This window comes from Ambystoma mexicanum, chromosome 9 (assembly GCF_040938575.1).
Source record: "Ambystoma mexicanum isolate Mex_15411 chromosome 9, UKY_AmexF1_1, whole genome shotgun sequence".
NCBI classification, from domain to species: domain Eukaryota; kingdom Metazoa; phylum Chordata; class Amphibia; order Caudata; family Ambystomatidae; genus Ambystoma; species Ambystoma mexicanum.
This window is the reverse complement of record NC_090931.1, coordinates 62,869,610-62,889,534: the sequence shown is the minus strand read 5'-3', so window position 1 is coordinate 62,889,534 and position 19,925 is coordinate 62,869,610. Positions and strand designations below refer to the sequence as shown.

The 19,925-nt window shown below is 44.1% G+C and overlaps 1 protein-coding gene across 1 annotated transcript in view; it reads left to right on the top strand.

Annotated features, from left to right (window-relative positions):
• BARX2 (BARX homeobox 2) overlaps window positions 1–19,925 on the top strand; it is a 108,764-nt gene that overhangs the window by 69,713 nt on the left and 19,126 nt on the right. Inside the window, exons 2-3 of the mRNA XM_069614155.1 lie at window positions 14,718–15,012; window positions 17,083–17,167. Coding sequence (XP_069470256.1) covers window positions 14,718–15,012; window positions 17,083–17,167 — 380 coding nt within the window. The remainder of the gene's footprint in view (window positions 1–14,717; window positions 15,013–17,082; window positions 17,168–19,925) is intronic.

The following is a 19,925-nucleotide window of genomic DNA, read 5'->3' as shown; positions in this document are numbered from 1 at the left end:
AAAGATATCAACAAATGGACTTCAAACATGATCAAAGGCTATGACTATAATATTTATTTTTAACATATCATCCGTTTCGTAAATAGACATCCTCAGTACACTATGTTATGGCTTTTCACAATCTGCTGCTGAGACAGAAAAACTCGAATTCATCTTTGGTGATTTCTGATGATTTCCAATCTTTACGGCACTTTCACTGTATTTCCAGAGCGTTCTATGTCATTTGGTCCAAAACAATCCATCAAATCCGTTTTCATTAATTTCTTTTTCTTCTTTTGGTCAATTTTTATATCCGGGGGAGACCCCCACAGCCAGCTCCGGTACCCCCCCCCCCCCCCACATTAGTCATTTTCCTAAACCCACCACTCACATATATTTGGGGCAAAAAATCGATCAAAAGAATTTGTTGAAATCGAATTTGATGGATTCTCGCACGACAAAAGCTCCCTACGCCTTTTCACAGCACCCAAGTGGCTCTCATATGTTGCCAAAGTGGCCACATGGGACATGGGACCTTACAAATGTGAGCACTTCCCGAACAGGCTTCAATTAGTTGATCCTGCTTTTCCTCTAGAAAGTGTAATACAAGATGTGTGTGCAGTGCTCTCCCTGTCTTCTTCTCCCTTTTAAGGATGAAATCCCCAGGCATACCTGCTGCTCATCTTACAAACCTTCTTTTCAGGGCAGCTGTTGAAATCGCAGTTTGGTGGCCCATTGCCACATGCCCGCTTCTTCAATTAGAGTCATGTGTGGTTCCAGATCCGGGATAAGTTAGCATTTTACTCTTCACACGTCTCCTAAAAGTTGGGTCCCTTCATTGATTTGCCTTTCTAAAAACAATGTTCACCACTTTTCCAGCAATGCCGCCAGACATGTCCCGTCCCTGATATTATCCCGACGGTCCCAGCCCATTCCTTTCAGTTCTGATATTACAAAGTTTGACAAGCAACATTCTTGCAATTATGTGCTCCAGTGCTGTGCCAATGATCTCAGGGTTCAGGTTTCCAAGCGGCTATCCCTAGACCAGGTGCTCACTCCCAAAGTACCAGCACGGGTGACGTGGACCGAGGTACGCCTAAGAGGCTCTTCAAAAGATCACCCTCCTATTTTCTTTTGGTTTTGAGGCTTCAGTGCCTTAGGCTGTCATTGTGTTCTGTGTCCAGTCTCCCATACTGGTCCTATCATTTCTTTCCTCTTCTTCTGAATTCGCCACTTAGAAGATATATGACCCAGTTTCTAGCCTTAATAAGGATCTCCACTTCTCTACTAACCAATAACATTTTATTAGTCGAGTAAAGGACCCATCATGGGGACACTCAATCATTTTGCTTCTGGGTCTGATCATAACGGTTTCTGTCTTTTTAACCCTTCATGAGATCTTTCAACTTTCCCAAACCCAAGTACGTCAAGTCCTAGTCTTCTGGAATGATTGTATCGAGTGAAATGACCCCTGGCTGTACAGCTCTTGGCATGAGCACATGTTCAGTTTCGCTCAGTCCCTTGCCAGACATGGAGGCCGTTTGAGAGTGTCTCAACGTTTGACGGGCATGTGGTGGCCTGCTAAGAGAACTGTGCCATGACCATATAAGAAAGCTGTATGAGTCTGACCCCAACCCCCGATGGTCTTAAATGCCCCCCCAGCACCGCTCCAGACGTCTTCATGCCCATCTCCCTATAATCATATCCACAAGGATGGCTTCACGTCCATGGGAGCACACTGGGGGAATTGGGGCACAGGGGGGGCTTGACGCTATGTTATGTTTCTATTCTTTTTTGGGGTTGGAGGTGGAGGAGTTGTGTTCATTTCAACAACATAATTGTCTTAGTCTATTTTTATTGACACACTTTCGAGACTAATATGCACATGTATGGAAATAATGCAAGTAAAGCAAAACATTGGAATTGTTCCCATGCCTTCTTGGTCAGATTGGTGCAAATGTAGGACTCAACCAGCAAGACAGACTGGCATTATCTGGCAACCCAGCGGCTGGAATCGGAAGTGTATTCCGTTTATAAGGTTATTCCTGATCAAAATGGGCATTTTCGCAGGGGTTTTAAATATAATTTCCATTATATGCTTTCTTACCAGAGAGCGGGGAGTTTCTTAAACTGTTGATTTTGTTGTTCTACTATTTATTGTGCTAGTTCTCTGGGGAACATCACTCATGCCTTCGATTGAATGACATGTCTTGAAGGTTTGTTGACTGGCTGGACTTGGGGCTTGTTTTCCTGAAACTGACTAGGGTTGTGCAACCTGTGCTGAATAACTGGGCATCTCTTCTTGACAGGCAGGCATGTGGGCCCAGAGTGCGGGCCTATAGCGCTGGCCATCACGTTAAGACCAAAGCCTGCTTACACTATCAAGCACGTGAGGTCTCATTCAGAAAGCACACGAAGAAAAGTGCAAGACGTGCAACACAACAATATGCACCTTTGTCATGTTCCACAGAAACAATCGCTATCCTGTTATTGTATAACACTTTCAACCCCAAGGAGGCAAACCCCGGGACCAACCACCCATCCATCCAGGTGTCCCGCTGCACCAATTCCCCATGCTCACATCACTGCACACCAACCCAACCTGCCTCTGTTCAATTGTCCATCACAGTCCGTGCCCCTGTCCGACCACTGGCAAAAGCCCTATACTCACAGGCCACTGGCGGCACACCCACTGTCTCAGAGCCCACCCTCCCATGTTTTCCTCAAGCCCTCACACCCACGCAACAAAACAGCCTTCCAACAACCATCCAGCCTTCGACCAATTGGCATGCAGTCTAGAGTGGTCTGAAGTCCGAGGTCACGTTCCAGATTTCGTGCCAGACACTGTATCGTTCAGCACTATCCGCAGTGGTACCCCTGGTATTGGCCACACCCAGTTCAGCCTCCACTCACCTAGGTACAGCCAATCAGTGGATAGACGGTGACCAGATTATTTCTTTTAAACCGGGACAGGTCATAGACATAGAAGTAGGACTCAAGTAAATATAAATAAGACTGTAGTCCTACTTCTATGTCGCTGGCCTGCTGAGGGCGTGAAGGGGGCGGGGATGTGCTCACAGGCACAATCCTCTCGTTGGAGGAGAGTGCGGGGAGGGGAAGTGGGAGGAAATGGGGGTGTGAAAAGCATTTCACGCCCCTATCCACGCAGGAAGAGTCGCGCTGGGACCGATTTGGGGATTTCAAATTCGGGTCTGGGCAAAAACCGGGACTGTAGCCACCAAACCATGCAAACCCCAGAAAGGGTTTGTAAAATGGAAAACTCCCGGGACAGAGGGGGATTTCCCCGGACTGTCCCTGGAAAACCAGGACGTCTGTTCACCCTAACGACAGCGCCTTATCAAGCATCTTATTACGCCCACCTTTCTTCCTCGGACATAGTCCCAAGAGGCAATGTTTCACCGTCAGTTGGACCCCAACCCCAGTCAACTCTAACAGCACCCCCAGTGTCCTGTCTCAAAATGACTTAACCAAGCCACCACCCCACCCACAGATGTGCTTGTACAAGCCCACTTCTTTCTTACACCTCCAACAGCGGGATCCGTGCCCGCGTTGCTTTAACCACCCGCGTACCGGGTGATATACGCCCACATCACAGGCTTATATTGGGGTGATATACACCCACATCACAAGCTTATATTGGGGTGATATACGCCCACATCACAGGTTTATATTGGGGTGATATACGCCCACATCACAAACTTATATTGGGGTGATATACGCCCACATCACAGGCTTATATTGGGGTGATATACGCCCACATCACAAGCTTATATTGAGGTGATATACGCCCACATCACAGGTTTATATTGGGGTGATATACGCCCACATCACAGGCTTATATTGGGGTGATATACGCCCACATCACAGGCTTATATTGGGGTGATATACGCCCACATCACAAGCTTATATTGGGGTGATATACGCCCACATCACAGGCTTATATTGGGGTGATATACACCCACATCACCGGCTTATATTGGGGTGATATATGCCCACATCACAGGCTTATATTGGGGTGATATACGCCCACATCACAAGCTTATATTGGGGTGATATACGCCCACATCACAGGCTTATATTGGGGTGATATACGCCCACATCACAAGCTTATATTGGGGTGATATACGCCCACATCACAGGTTTATATTGGGGTGATATACGCCCACATCACAAGATTATATTGGGGTGATATACGCCCACATCAAAGGCTTATATTGGGGTGATATACGCCCACATCACAAGCTTATATTGGGGTGATATACGCCCACATCACAGGCTTATATTGGGGTGATATACGCCCACATCACAGGCTTATATTGGGGTGATATACGCCCACATCACAAGCTTATATTGGGGTGATATACGCCCACATCACAGGCTTATATTGGGGTGATATACGCCCACATCACAAGCTTATATTGGGGTGATATACGCCCACATCACAGGCTTATATTGGGGTGATATACGCCCACATCACAAGATTATATTGGGGTGATATACGCCCACATCACAGGCTTATATTGGGGTGATATACGCCCACATCACTGGCTTATATTGGGGTGATATACGCCCACATCACAAGATTATATTGGGGTGATATACGCCCACATCACATGCATATATTGGGGTGATATACGCCCACATCACAAGATTATATTGGGGTGATATACGCCCACATCACAGGCTTATATTGGGGTGATATATGCCCACATCACAGGCTTATATTGGGGTGATATACGCCCACATCACAAGCTTTTATTGGATCTGTTGAAATCGCACATTCCTGAATACTTCAAGATAGTTGCTTAATAAAGTCAAAAATAAGAAACATGACAAGTATTGACAAATTATTCACCATGTGTTTACCTCAAGTTTATAATTGTTCATTTGAAAAAAACATGAAACGGTTAGGGTGATCTTCTGAAGGTTAGACATGTTATAACAGTGCCGCCTGTAGATCTGCCGCGTTATTCATACATGGATCAGGGAGAAGTCAGCATCAGGTGACATTCTTTAATCTGGAGTTTCCTTTTGGTAAATCTCAGAAGTCTCCTAATGGTGTGAGTTGCTTGTTGGAGTTTCCATAACTGTCACTCCTGGATCCCCCGCTCGTGCACATGCAGAGGGAGTGATCTGACCATCCTATCCCGTTTCCACCTACCCTCTCCCAATGTTCAAGCAACTCTTGCATGCCGCCATGTTGACCTGGATTTGTGAGGGAGTGGCCTTATCCCGCATGAGGGAGAATCCTCCTATCAGCATTGAGGATGATGCAGAGAGCCGGGTGCCCAATGCACCAGCCAAACCACTTTCAATAGTTTCATTCTACTACCATCTTAAGGCTAGCTCTCTTCTCCTCCTTCTTCTTCTCATTCTTCTTCGTCTTCTTCTTCTTCTTCTTCTTCTTCTCCTTCTCATTCTTCTTCTTCTTCTTCTCATTCTTCTTCTCATTTTTCTTCGTCTTCTTCTTCTTCTTCTTCTTCTTCTCCTTCTTCTTCTTCTTCTTCTTCTTCTTCTTCTTCTTCTTCTTCTTCTTCTTCTTCTTCTTCTTCTTCTTCTTCTTCTCCTCCTTCTTCTTCTTCTTCTTTTCTTCTTCTCCTCCTTCTTTTTCTTCTTCTCCTTCTTTTCTTCCTCTTATTCTTCTTCTTCTTCTTCTTCTTCTTCTTCTTCTTTTTCTTTTTTCTTCTTCTCCTTCTTTTCTTCCTCTTATTCTTCTTCCTCTTTCTTCTTTGTCTTCTTCTGCTCCTCCTCCACCTTCTTCTCCTTCTTCTTCTTCTTCTTCTTCTTCTTCTTCTTCTTCTTCTTCTTCTCATTCTTCTTCTCATTCTTCTTCTTCTCCTCCTTCTTGTGCTTCTTCCCTTTTCTTCATCCCTTCTTCTTCTTCTCATTCTTCTTCTCATTCTTCTTCTTCTTCTCCTCCTTCTTCTTCTTCCCTTTTCTTCTTCTTCCTCTTCTTCTTCTTCTTCTTCCCTTTTCTTCTTCTTCCTCTTCTTCTTCTTCTTCTTCTTCTTCTTCTTCTTCTTCTTCTTCTTCTTATTCTTCTTCTTCTTCTTCTTCTTCTTCTTCTTCTTCTCATTCTTCTTCATCTTCTTCTCATTCTTCTTCTCATTCTGCTTCTTCTTCTCCTCCTTCTTCTTCTTCTTCCCTTTTCTTCTTCCCTTCTTCTTCTTCTTCTCATTCTTCTTCTCATTCTTCTTCTCCTCCTTCTTCTTCTTCTTCCCTTTTCTTCTTCTTCCTCTTCTTCCTCTTCTTCTTCTTCTCCTCCTTCTTCTTCTTCTTCCCTTTTCTTCTTCTTCCTCTTCTTCTTCTTCGTCTTCTCATTCTTCTTCGTCTTCTTCTTCTTCTTCTCCTCCTTCTTCTTCTTCTTCTTCTTCTTCTTCTTCTTCTTCTTCGTCTTCTTCTTCTCCTCCTTCTTCTTCTTCTCATTCTTCTCATTCTTCTTCGTCTTCTTCTTCTTCTTCTTCGTCTTCTTCTTCTTCTTCCCTTTTCTTCTTCCCTTCTTCTTCTTCGTCTTCCCTTTATCTTTGTCTTCTCTTCCATTCTTCTTCTTCCCTTTTTCTTCTTCTTCTCTTCCTTTCTTCTTCATCTCTTCCCTTCTTCATCCTCGTCTTCCTCTTCTTCTTCCTCATCTTTTTCCCTTCTTCCCTTCTTCTTCCCTTCTTTTTCTTCTTCTCTTCCATTCTTCTTCTTCTTCTACTTCTTCTTCTTCTTCTGCTTCTCCTTCCCTTCATCTTCTTCCCTTCTCATTATTCATCTTCTTCTCTCCCCTTTTTCTTCTTCTTCTTCTTCTCTTCCCTTCTTCATCCTAGTCTTCCTCTTCTTCTTCCTCATCTTATTCCCTTCTTCCCTGCTTCTTCTCTTTCCTTCTTCTTCTTCTTCTTCTTCTTCTTCTTCTTCTTCTACTTCTTCTGCTTCCCTTCTTCTTCCCTTCTTCTTCTTTTGCTTCAGTTCTTCTTCCCTTCTTTTTCTTCTTCTCTTCCATTCTTCTCCTTCTTTTCCCTTCTTCTTCTTCCTCTTCTCCTTCCCTTCGTCTTCTTCCCTTCTTATTATTCATCTTCTTCTCTTCCCTTTTTCTTCTTCTTCTTCTTCTTCTTCTTCTTCTTCTTCTTCTTCTCTTCCATTCTTCTTCCTCATCTTCTTCTTCCTCCTCATCGTCTTCCCTTCTTCTCTTCTTCCATTCTTCTTCTCCTTCTTCTCTTCCCTTCTTCTTCTTCCCGTCTTCTTCTTCTTAGTCTTGGACCTAGCTTCGAGAAGCAACAAAGCGCTTCATTGAGGTGTACATCATTACAGATGCATAATAGAGCGCTTTTCAGAGGTAACTACAGAACAGATATACAAGTGACATCAGTGCTCTTCGACCTCTAGATTACATCGGTGCAAGTATTGCCACTTGACAAGAATTCACACAGAGGACCATCACACAACCTTTGACCTGGAGGACACACCAGGAGCCGGATTACAGAAACATTGCACCAGTGCAAGTGCAAAGTTGCACAGTATTAGCACTAGGGCAAAGTGTGCCCTAATTTTCAAAACACTGGGACACAGTTGAAAACTATAGCACCATGAAGCATACAGTTTGGCATGGTATAAGCACCAGGGCAAAAATTACCATAATGCAAAAAAGATACATTTTCAATGTGTTTTTTCACCAGGGCAAAGTTTGCCATAGTGCTGATACCATTCCGTATTAGCACTTGGGCAAACTTTGCCCAGTTGAAATAATGCAGTGAAAATTTATGTTTTTTGGCCGTGGCAATTTTCACCCTAGTACTTATACCATGCCAAACTGTATGCTTCACGGTGCAATAGATTTCTAATATGTCCCAGTGCTTTTTAAAATAGGGCAAACCTTGCCCGAGTGCTAATACTGTCCAACTTTGCACTTGGCCAAAGCTTCTTTAATCTGGCTCCAGGAATAGATTAAAATCCAACAATAATTTGAACTATATCATTTCAAAGTCTTTTAGCAAAATCAAATGAAATCTGATGGGTGAGGCCCACACGGCCAGGGTACCCGCATGCCAGTGGAACAAAGACACAGAGGCTTTCATTGTTGGTATAACTGTGAAGAAGGTATGATATGATAGGTTATTTATAAGGCGCTTAATACCCAGAGGTTTCTAAGCGTGGACCCGGGGATTGAACTTGTGGTGCTCCGTGTCATCTTGCTTCCAAGGCGAGCACGTTGCCCCAGAGCTATCCTCCCGAGAAAGGTATAGTGCACTCGAGCCAAAACCGTTGGATTCCGGCTGCGCTTGAATTATGCACCGGCAAATCATATTGGCCAATCCACAACCTAGCACTTTGAGAACATGGACTTCTTACATTTTGTTTGGTATGTTTTGTTTTTATTTAATCATTTCTTGTGGCGTGCACCATACCCAATGATGCCAGAGCACTGTTGCCCCCCCCCATCATTTCCCTCAACAACAATTTTGTATAATTTTCACATATCCATTTTTGTACTTATTATTTTAAATATATGAATTTACCACAAATCAGTAAAACGTATGTATCTTGGAATTTCGCTCCAATTATGAATATGTTTGCTTTATTTACATGATTTCCTTTAATTCTGCATTATAAACAAAAATACAAGGCCGTGCCTTGACTACTGGCCATAAACCCGAGGAAAGGTGGTGGGACAGGGGCTGTAAGACGTTTGTGGTGAGGCAACTGTTGGCTTGCCTGAGTGAGGGCAACCAGCATATGAGTCATAGGGGGAGGCCAGTGCAGGAAATCCTATGCTTTCTAAAGAAGACATATGCATTCAACTTCTTGATCCTTTGACCCCCAAAAGATGAATTCTTCCTCCATGAATTACCAAATGAATTAGGTTCTGTCGACAAAAGGCTACCTCCATTTAGATTGTATAATGAGTACTTGAATGCATTATAAAATGTCAATTAAAAAAAGTGTACAAAATAAAAAGGAAGTCCATAAAAGGGATAAAATGGGTCAAATATTTAAATTGTAGAGAGGAAACACCCAGTTGGTTTGCGGCCCTCTAGAAAAGTACTCAGAGGTTGGTCACCTTTTTTTCGTTGTCCCCATCACAGGGAGTGTGTACCTATCTCGCGACCACTCATCCGGGGCGCTAGTAGGTCTGTACTATGGTTCTCTATGGTCTGTATTCATGCTCTCTAAATTAGAAGAAAGTAAGTCGGGGCTTCTGATGCTGTTGGACTTATCAGCAGCTTCCGACTTGCTTGATCACAAAAATCTACTTGAGAGGATGCAGACTGTTGGGGCTTCTCTGTCAATGCCATAGCCTGGTTGAGATCATTCTTGGAGGGTAGACGGTCACAGGTGCACTAGGGGGATAGTGCCTGTAAATCACAATTTATAACCTGTGGAGTACCCCAGGGAGCATGTCTTTGCCCACTATTGTTTAACATTTATATTCTCCCTCTCTGCGGCAAATTAGAACTCTTTCAGGCCCTTTTTTGCAACTACACTGATGATTTTCAGCTGGTTCTCGATATCACTGGCGAACATGATGCCGACCAACGCATAGTGGATATGGTGTACAAATTGATAAAGCAGTGGATGTCCACAAATTGGCTCTGCCGGAATGCCTCAAAGACTGAACTAATGCTACTTGGCCCCCGTTAGGCGCAAACTAAGCTGGGCCAAGAGTATTCAGGCTTCAGGATAGACGGCAGCTATATCAAAGTTGTGCAGAAAGTTAAAACTTTGGGTACATTTATGGAGAATAGCCTTGATTGTGATGCCCATGTCACAGCCATCACTATGAGCACTATCATCTCAAAGTGCTTAGGCAGGTCGCTCCACTTGTTTCAGTCGATAATCGTACCAAACTTGTGAAAGCCGTCATACTGCCACGTGTGGATTACTGTAATGCACTCTTAGGTGGGGCAAGCAAAGCTGATATCCAACAACTACAAAAAATACAGAATAAAGTCATGTGCGCCATCTTTCAGATGAAACGTTCAGAACCTACTACCACAGCTAGAAACAAACTACATTGGTTTCCTGTGGAAGCCAGAATTCAGTTTAAACTGCTAAATATCTGCCATAAACGCATCTTTGGGAATGCACCAGCTTATCTGAAGGGCGTTGTCAGCATCTACCAGCCCAAAAGAAATCTTAGGTCAGCTGAAGATTTCTTACTAATACAGCACCGGGTGAAACGATCTCGTGGGCTCGGCACAGCCTTTCACACCCAAGGAGCCAAGGCATGGAATGCTCTGCCTGCACCTCTGCGTAAGACAAAGGACCTTCTTGCGTTCTGGAAACAACGCACCTTTTCAATTAGTATGAACTCCTGCAGGTATCTTTCTGTCACTGTATCTGTCTCTCGGCGCCTGGATGCCTACGGGCTTTGGCGCGGTATAAGAAAAATGACATAACATAACATAACATATGGTTGATTGGGTCATTTACTGCCATTTACTTGCCTGTGATGATCACTTCTCAAGTAAAAACACACATATAGATCCAGCCTGACGAAGCTGTTCATATCAGAGTGATTCACATACTGTAACATGCATGACAGATATTGAAAGAAAATGCGGTGCTCCCAAAGCATATGAAATTAATTGCAAGCTACGCAGTATTTAACACTCTCTTCTTTTTTAACACCTTTATTAAGAGCTCATGTCCTTCGATCAATTTCCAGTCCTCTATGTAATTAGGAAGTTTGCTTAAATTATGCCAAAAAGGGCCTTCTAAATTGCCACCGTAACCTTCAGTAAAGTGAAATACTGCAACTTTATCCTCCTTGACTCCTCACTAACCAATCCAATATCTCTGAACAACCTTGAAGACCACCATTCGTATCACTGTCTGAACCCCCAAACCCTATCCCTCTCACTGATATCTAGAATGCCCCAGACTTCTATCTCTCTCACAGACATCTAGAATGCCCAGACCTCTATCCCTCTCACAGATATCTAGAATGCCCCAGACCTCTATGCCAGACTGCTTTGCCTCTCACAGATATATAGAATGCCCCAGACCTCTATCCCTCTCACAGATATCTAGAATGCCCCAGACCTCTAACCCTCTCACAGATGCCTAGAATGCCCCAGACCTCTATCCCTCTCACAGATATCTAGAATGCCCCATACCTCTATCCCTCTCACAGATATCTAGAATGCCCCAGACCTCTAGCCCTCTCACAGATATCTAGAATGCCCCAGACCTCTAACCCTCTCACAGATATCTAGAATGCCCCAGACCTCTATCCCTCTCACAGATATCTAGAATGCCCCATATCTCTATCCCTCTCACAGATATCTAGAATTCCCCAGTCCACTTTCCCTCTCACAGATATAAAGAATGCCCCATATATCTATCCCTCTCACAGATATCTAGGATTCCCCAGTCCTCTTTCCCTCTCACAGATATCTAGAATGCCCCATACCTCTATCCCTCTCACAGATATCTAGAATTCCCCAGACCTCCGCCCCAGACCTCTATCCCTCTCACAGATATCTAGAACTCCCCAGACCTCTATCCCTCTCACAGATATCTAGAATGCCCCATACCTCTATGCCTCTCACAGATATCTAGAATTCCCCAGACCTCTGCCCCAGACCTCTATCCCTCTCACAGATATATAGAATGTCCCAGACCTCTATCCCTCTCACAGATATCTAGAATGCCCCATACCTCTATGCCTCTCACAGATATCTAGAATTCCCCAGACCTCTGCCCCAGACCTCTATCCCCCTCACAGATATATAGAATGTCCCAGACCTCTATCCCTCTCACAGATATCTAGAATTCCCCAGACCTCCGCCCAGTCCTCTATCCCTCTCACAGATATCTAGAACTCCCCAGACCTCTATCCCTCTCACAGATATCTAGAATGCCCCATACCTCTATGCCTCTCACAGATATCTAGAATTCCCCAGACCTCTGCCCAGACCTCTATCCCTCTCACAGATATATAGAATGTCCCAGACCTCTATCCCTCTCACAGATATATAGAATGTCCCAGACCTCTATCCCTCTCACAGATATATAGAATGTCCCATACCTCTATCCCTCTCACAGATATCTAGAATTCCCCAGACCTCCGCCCAGTCCTCTATCCCTCTCACAGATATCTAGAACTCTCCAGACCTCTATCCCTCTCACAGATATATAGAATGTCCCAGACCTCCGCCCAGTCCTCTACCCCTCTCACAGATATCTAGAACTCCCCAGACCTCTATCCCTCTCACAGGTATCTAGAATGCCCCAGACCTCTATCCCTCTCACAGATATATAGAATGTCCCAGACCTCCGCCCAGTCCTCTATCCCTCTCACAGATATCTAGAACTCCCCAGACCTCTATCCCTCTCACAGGTATCTAGAATGCCCCAGACCTCTATCCCTCTCACAGATATATAGAATGCCCCAGACCTATATCCCTCTCACAGATATCTAGAATGCCCCATACCTCTATGCCTCTCACAGATATCTAGAATTACCCAGACCTCTGCCCCAGACCTCTATCCTTCTCACAGATATCTAGAATGTCCCAGACCTCTATCCCTCTCACAGATATATAGAATGCCCCAGACCTCTATCCCTCTCACAGATATCTAGAATGCCCCATACCTCTATGCCTCTCACAGATATCTAGAATTACCCAGACCTCTGCCCCAGACCTCTATCCCTCTCACAGATATCTAGAATGTCCCAGACCTCTATCCCTCTCACAGATATCTAGAATGTCCCAGACCTCTATCCCTCTCACAGATATCTAGAATGCCCCAGACCTCTATCCCTCTCACAGATATATAAAATGCCCCAGACCTCTATCCCTCTCACAGATATCTAGAATGCCCCATACCTCTATGCCTCTCACGGATATCTAGAATTACCCAGACCTCTATCCCTCTCACAGATATCTAGAATGTCCCAGACCTCTATCCATCTCACAGATATCTAGAATTCCCCAGACCTCTGCCCCAGACCTCTATCCCTCTCACAGATATCTAGAACTCCCCAGACCTCTGCCCCAGACCTCTATCCCTCTCACAGATATCTAGAATGCCCCAGACCTCTATCCCTCCCACAGATATCTAGAATGTCCCAGACCTCTATCCCTCTCACAGATATCTAGAATGCCCCAGACCTCTATCCCCCCCACAGATATCTAGAATGCTGGCTCAGTGCACTCAACTGGCCCCGCTAAACGTTCTCGCTATGGTACCTTGCACAGTTCATCATCTCCTTCCACATCACTGCATGACAGCCCTGCCCTGTGTTACACCTGCTCACAAACTAAAAATTGCTTAGTAACCAAATAAGCTCTTGTAACAATTCAAGTCATTTTGACCCAAAACTGCCTGTTCGCCTTGCATCTGGATTCTGCCCTTTCCTTCAGCATGTGAAGACCCAGGCCGTACAGCTCGGGAACACCCATTCATGACCGGCCCTCTTGGTGGACTTCGTTTGTACTGGGTGTGTCATGATCCCGGGCCGCTCTGTGACTGCTGTTTCACCCTGTACCCTCTCGAGCACCACCCTCCTGCCCACATCCTGGTTTCTGAAACCAAGCAGTGCAACAGGTCCCACGTTATGATCGACGGAACGTCTGGGCAGCAATTCTTTCTCAAGAGGCTACACCAAATACATATTGAAAACAGCAACCCAAATATCATCCCAACCACTGTACTTCCTACTGGGAAGAATGCTGTGTCTCATGTTCATCACAATTCACCCATAATGTTATTCTATATTGGTCTGGATGAACCCAAAACATTCAGGAAACCGAAAGAATAATGAATTTGATAGACGCTGAGATGTCGATTCACAGAGACGTTACTAGGGGTAACCCTAGTTTACTCCATATTTAAACCATGAGAGGGCTGTTCGATTCACAGAGAAGTTACTATGAGTAACATTGGCTTACTCCATATTTAAAGCAGGAGAGGGCTGTTCGATTCACAGAGAAGTTACTATGGGTAACCCTGGTTTACTCCATATTTGAACCACGAGAGGGCTGTTTGATTCATGGAGAAGTTACTATGAGTAATCCTGATTTACTCCATATTTAAAGCAGGAAAGGGCTGTTCGATTCACAGAGACGTTACTATGGGTAGCCGTGGTTACTCCATATTTGATACAGGAAAGGGATGTTCGATTCACAGAAAAGTTACTATGAGTAATCCTGGTTTACTTCATATTGAAAGCAGGCGAGAGCTGTTCGATTCACAGAGAAGTTACTATGGAGGGCACTGTTTGATTCGACAGAAGTTACCATGAGTAACCCTGGCTTATACCATATTTGAACCAGGAGAGGGCTATTCAAGACAGGTTACTATGAGTAACCCAGACTTACTCCATATTTGAACCAGGAGAGGGCTATTTGATTCACAAAGAAGTTACTATGAGTAACCCCGGTTTACTCCATATTTGATCCAGGAGAGTGTTATTAGTTTCACAGAGAAGTCACCATGAGTAACTCTGACTTACTCTAGACTTACTAGGAGGACCAGCTTTATGAATCGCAAAGCCCTAAATTTGAGTGAAGAATACTACGAATAACATGTGTGAATCAGCCACTGAGACATTAAACTAAAAACCTAAATTAAGCTCACCCGTAGAATGCATCAATGGAGACAACCTGTGTGTGGATGCTATGGATACAGAGTTTATGATGTGAAAAGTTAAACCCTGGCATGGGAGGCAAGTGTACATGTTTTTTCTTCAGGTGAGTGTTCTGATCCGAGTCTTGTGTTTCTTTTTCCAGGACCCCCTTCGCTGAGAGCATACCCCCTGATCTCCGTCATCAGCAGGCCGTCTGCCGTGGCCTCTCGCCTGGTGCCCACATCCAGCACCTCCCGCCTTTCCCCACACTCCTCTGCGGGAGACCCCCGTGCAGACACACCGGCCAGCGAGACACACGCCAGCAGCGAGTCGGAGGCCGAGCAGCATCCTGCCCGAGCAAAGAAGCCGCGCCGCAGCAGGACTATATTCACCGAGCTGCAGCTCATGGGCCTGGAGAAGAAATTTGAAAAGCAGAAGTACCTCTCCACGCCAGACAGGTGAGAGACGGCGAAACACTTGTGTATGGGCGCGATATAAATAAAATATCATATCATATATCATATTATAACAAGCTGCAAATATCAGCGGCACCTCTCCAATCAGCTCTCCTACTTTTAACCATATTCTAGACCATAATCTTTGGGATGTATAAATATAGGAAGAAAGTTAAATTATTTCGCTTTTATTTGGCCTTTCAAATTAAGAGGCCGGTAAACTAAAATACAGATTCTTGCTCTTATTGTTGCAATGTTGTTGTATCTATTTTGCCATTTTATGTTACTGTGAAAAAATCTTACCAACAATTAATATTACATATCTAGTTGTTAGTCCTTTTTTCTAGCTTTTAAGTTTTTTTTGTTTTTTTTGGGTGCTTTCTTGCTGCAATGTCAAAGGATTTTACACCTGCGGAGTAGCTTTTCAATAAACAGTGCAGCATTTTGAAAGGAGGTGCTGGCTGCCCAAAGGTCACGGCACTGGGTTTAACTGGGATCCTCCCGTGCCAGGCACACAACATAGTGGAAGGACAACGGATTAAGGGACAACAATAATAAAAACAATGGCCGTCCCAGTGTAGCAACTATCTGACTATTGACTGGACCTAGGGGTGTTGCTAGGTCTGGAAAAGATCCAGGGCTATGCTAATTTTGGGACGCTGGGCTAGCTAGCCTTTGATGGTAGCCCCTGAGCTTCTATCCAGGGCTACAACCAAAAGACCTGGGGCTATAGCCCCCCCCCGCCCCCAGAGACCCTGTAGGATTGTCTCTGACTGAACATAGTAGAGTAGCGGGACAAGGTTTCTGACGCACCCAAAACAAGGGCCCAGCCCCAATACACAAGGACAAGATGTTCATAATGGTCCCAACGAAAAGTGTTTTCACCCGCTGCCCAATTACATGATATTGACCTGGAGAAAAGGACCATGTCACACTGACCATTAACACAAGGTTCAACTAAGGGAGGCAGGCATAGACAGTTTATGTGTCCTTAAACACTATGTACACAAGCACAAACCTAGGGTTTTGGTAACCATGATATAAATGTGGAAAGCAACAAAAGAAAAAAGAGGTGTTTTTGCTCACGTTCCAGGGAGCTTTTGCAAACTTGGTAAATTTGGTTTTCTGACGTACAGTCCCTGCCAAATGTTGTTGGGGGCCTGGAGAAGTAAGCGTAAGGGCTTTGCCACCTGTCTTTTCTTGGGCATGGCTTCATCATGCCCTGGCTTCCCATGCTGTGAGTAATTTCCAGACATACCCTCTCTCCAGCGATCTCTCATCTTGGCGCTGCACCCCATAGAATACAGTTAAGTCCCACAGGAAAATCAGTCCAACTGTACACATAGTTCCTCTACATTTTCCTTCTCGTGCCTTCCTGGGCACCTCATCTATCCCTCACCCTCATCCCAACTATCTACCCAACTTTGCTCCCCCCTACCACTACTCAATGTTCTATGATATGATATGATAGGTTATTTATAACACGCTTAATACCCAGAGGTTTCTACGCACTGACCCAGGGATTGAACCTGTGTTGCTCAGCGTCATCTTGCTTCCATGGTGAACACGTTACCCCTCAGCTATCCTCCCGAGACAATACATACTATGATACTCCTCTTTCACATCTCTGACTGGCAAAGCAGGTCAAAGCCATGAACTATGCAAGATAACATAATAAAACAATGGCCTGTCGACCAATGGCCAAAGATTTATAGAGGCACCCAGTAAAAAGCCCCTAAAGACGAAGGCCTGAAAGTTTACAAAAGGCACAGAGTAAAAAGGACCTTATCCTGCAGACCAAGGACCAGAGATTTACTGAGGCATACAGACAACACCTGCCCCCCCACCCCTCTGATCATTGACATGGAAATAATGGAGGCGTTCAAAGCAATCACTCTTTTTCCACTAACTAAAGATAGTTATCTAAGCTACCACATGAAAAGTATTAGGCCCATCAGCCATACTTTCCAATGAAGTGCGGGGAGGGATGTCATCTGGGTATGACACGCGGATGCGCAAGAACCTCTTTCCTATGCGACCAAGTCAGTAACTCATTGTTTTTGTCTTTTCAAGGTTGGACTTGGCTCAGTCACTGGGGTTGACGCAGTTGCAAGTGAAGACTTGGTACCAAAACCGCCGGATGAAGTGGAAGAAAATGGTAAGAGGACTACCTGACCCATCCACTCATCAATCGCTTGACTTTTTGATGTTCGTATATTAGGACCATAGTGGGAATCCCGATGATTTGAGGGCAATTCACTGTAAACAGTGTTCAGGCAACGGAATAAGTCTAGTTTTCATGCCGGTTCTGTGAAGAAGATCCCCGTCCCTCTTCACCCAAAAACCTACAGCTAAATCAGAAGGAGAGGACTCACGTGCAGTCATGTTTAGATCCACAAAGCCAGGTGGGAAGCAATTAGATGCCGCGAGATGGCAGTGATGAAATGTGGTTAGTGATTATCAGTTTAATACCGTATTTCCCACTTTCTCGTGATGTCAATAGCGGAAATTAGATAATTTTTCTTCAAATGTTTTGATCAGGAGGAGCCAAAAGGTTCATCAAATGTACTTTAAAGGGCTTTTGAGAACAGCATGGAGGGACCGATATAGATTCCAAAAACAGGTGCTAAAACTGAAATCCAATGAAATCACGTTTATTTCTAATGTATAAATTCATTCCTAAAACCAACCATACAAAATGGTTGTTAATCACAATATATTTATTGACAATATAAAGAAGATATCATATACAAATTCTATGTACAGTTCCTTAACCAATGCCCAAAATATGTATCCATATAATATAGCAGTAAGTTTATCTAATTAAAATACAAAATATAGCAACCGGTATATCTAAAACTATGTCAGGTTGCACAATGTAATCCATGCTATCTTAAAATAATAGGATAATGCATGATTTTTCCTAATTTTACAAGCATGTCTTAGATAGGTTAGCAGGGCCCACCCTATTCAGGGAAAATCATCCTTTAATAGGTAGCAAAGCCCGGGCAACACTTTTGAAATCTAATCTCTTTCAGAATCGGAGTCAACGTGCAAAGGAAGAGCAATAACCAGGTAGCGCTTGAGGACTTGTTTGTTGGTAGCTAGTCCACGACGGAAGCCCAGCTCAATGTTACTTAGGATATTGGTCTCTGTAAACCAGGGCTGCAACTTCACCAGAAGTTCCTCCCAAAGATTTTAAAGTGAGAATCCTGAAGGGAAATGTGTTTACAGACGATGGAATATCATTCCTAACTTTTTTTAAAAAAAGGGATAGATTATAGCTTGCGTGGTAGAACTATAAACACACAATACATTTAAACAACCCTGGAGAATAATAGATTTCATTCTGCTTTTTAGACACCGATTCCCTCACTAGCAAATATTTCTCTTGAACTCTTCAGAACAGGTGAAATTGAGTAGTCGTCTTCATTGCACACTGGGTGATATTCCGATCGACTTGTACATGCAGGTGGAATTTGCGCTCTAGGATTTTTTTTGTTTGGGACCCACATGCTTTTCTGAACTTGTGTTGTCCTGAAATAACACAGAATGATGCAGCATACAACAGTGGGAGCAAATAGGGTCTGCATTGGAGCACAAGAGCTAATCATCCCTCTCCACAGGCACATTCCAAGGGCACATTTGCAGCCCACACAACAGCAAGCGCCTTGTGTGCATTTTGTGGGCGGCAAGCGATTCCGCAATACCACCCAACGGGCTTCCGATGCTGATCTGATCGGGTTTCTATACTTCTCTGTATCATGATTTGGTTTAGGACCACCATCTGAAAAGAATGTGATAAATCACACGCGCACCATGCTGCCCACATGTGGGCCTTAATGCGGTGTAGGCTGCGTGCTTAAGGAAACCAGACCCTGCCTTCAACGTATTGCTCCCACCAACCATTTGTGACTACTTCTTTGCTGCCACGCAGTAGGCTGCGCTCTGATATGCAGATCTTCTGCTGACTCAGGGCAGCTAACTGTTCCTCTTGCTCCGGCATGCCGTGCCCATGCGGGCAGTGGTGTCATTGCGTAAGGGCTTAATTGCTTTCCTACCCTGGGAGTAGGCAGCGGAGCACAATAGCAGTGCTTTGTTATTATCATTATTGTTATAATACACAGAAGAGCGCCCCAACCTGCAATTACCAGGCAACTGTTGCCTTATTATCGCTGATTCAGGGCCTCCGCACTCTGCAATAATCGGAAAGTGACACAGGAGGGGACAATAGAAACATTATTCTTCACCTCTTTTGTCATCACTCCATTGTGACTCAGCAACGTGCTGTTAATCAATTAGAGACACTCATGCTTTAGTATTTCACAGAGTCAGAGACATCCATGCCCGATTAAACTCTGTGGTGGCCACCATGGCAGTCGAGATTTCTGGGCCCCCTCACAAATGATCTCCTAATACGTTTTTAATTTTACCAACCAACAATTTTAATAAACCAATTTTCTTACACAAAACTGAACATTAGCAATCAATAATGTTATTTAAAACATACATTTTTAAAATGTTTATAAACCAACAAAACGTTAAATATTCACTTTCCTCAACGTGTTTGTGGTGAAATCTTTCAGGATATCTTGGAATTCTACCTTTTGCAAGACGTCGTATTCAGTGGCCATAATGGCGAGTGAGCGACGACAAAGAATATTTACGCTTTGTTCAAGAAAATGAAAGAATTCTTCAGTCTCAGCCAAAAATGAGTAAAAGTGCCTGAACAAGATAGATTTTGTTCTATTAAATTAGACGGTGAAGTTAATCAAACTCCATTATAACTCACAAAAGCTAACTAACAGTAACTCAGACGTCGGGTATATATACTTGTCGATGTTCTCGTAGTTTCTACTCATGAATATTCTACTAGGGTCTGGCGTCGGCAGAAACTCTTGTGACACACTAACGCA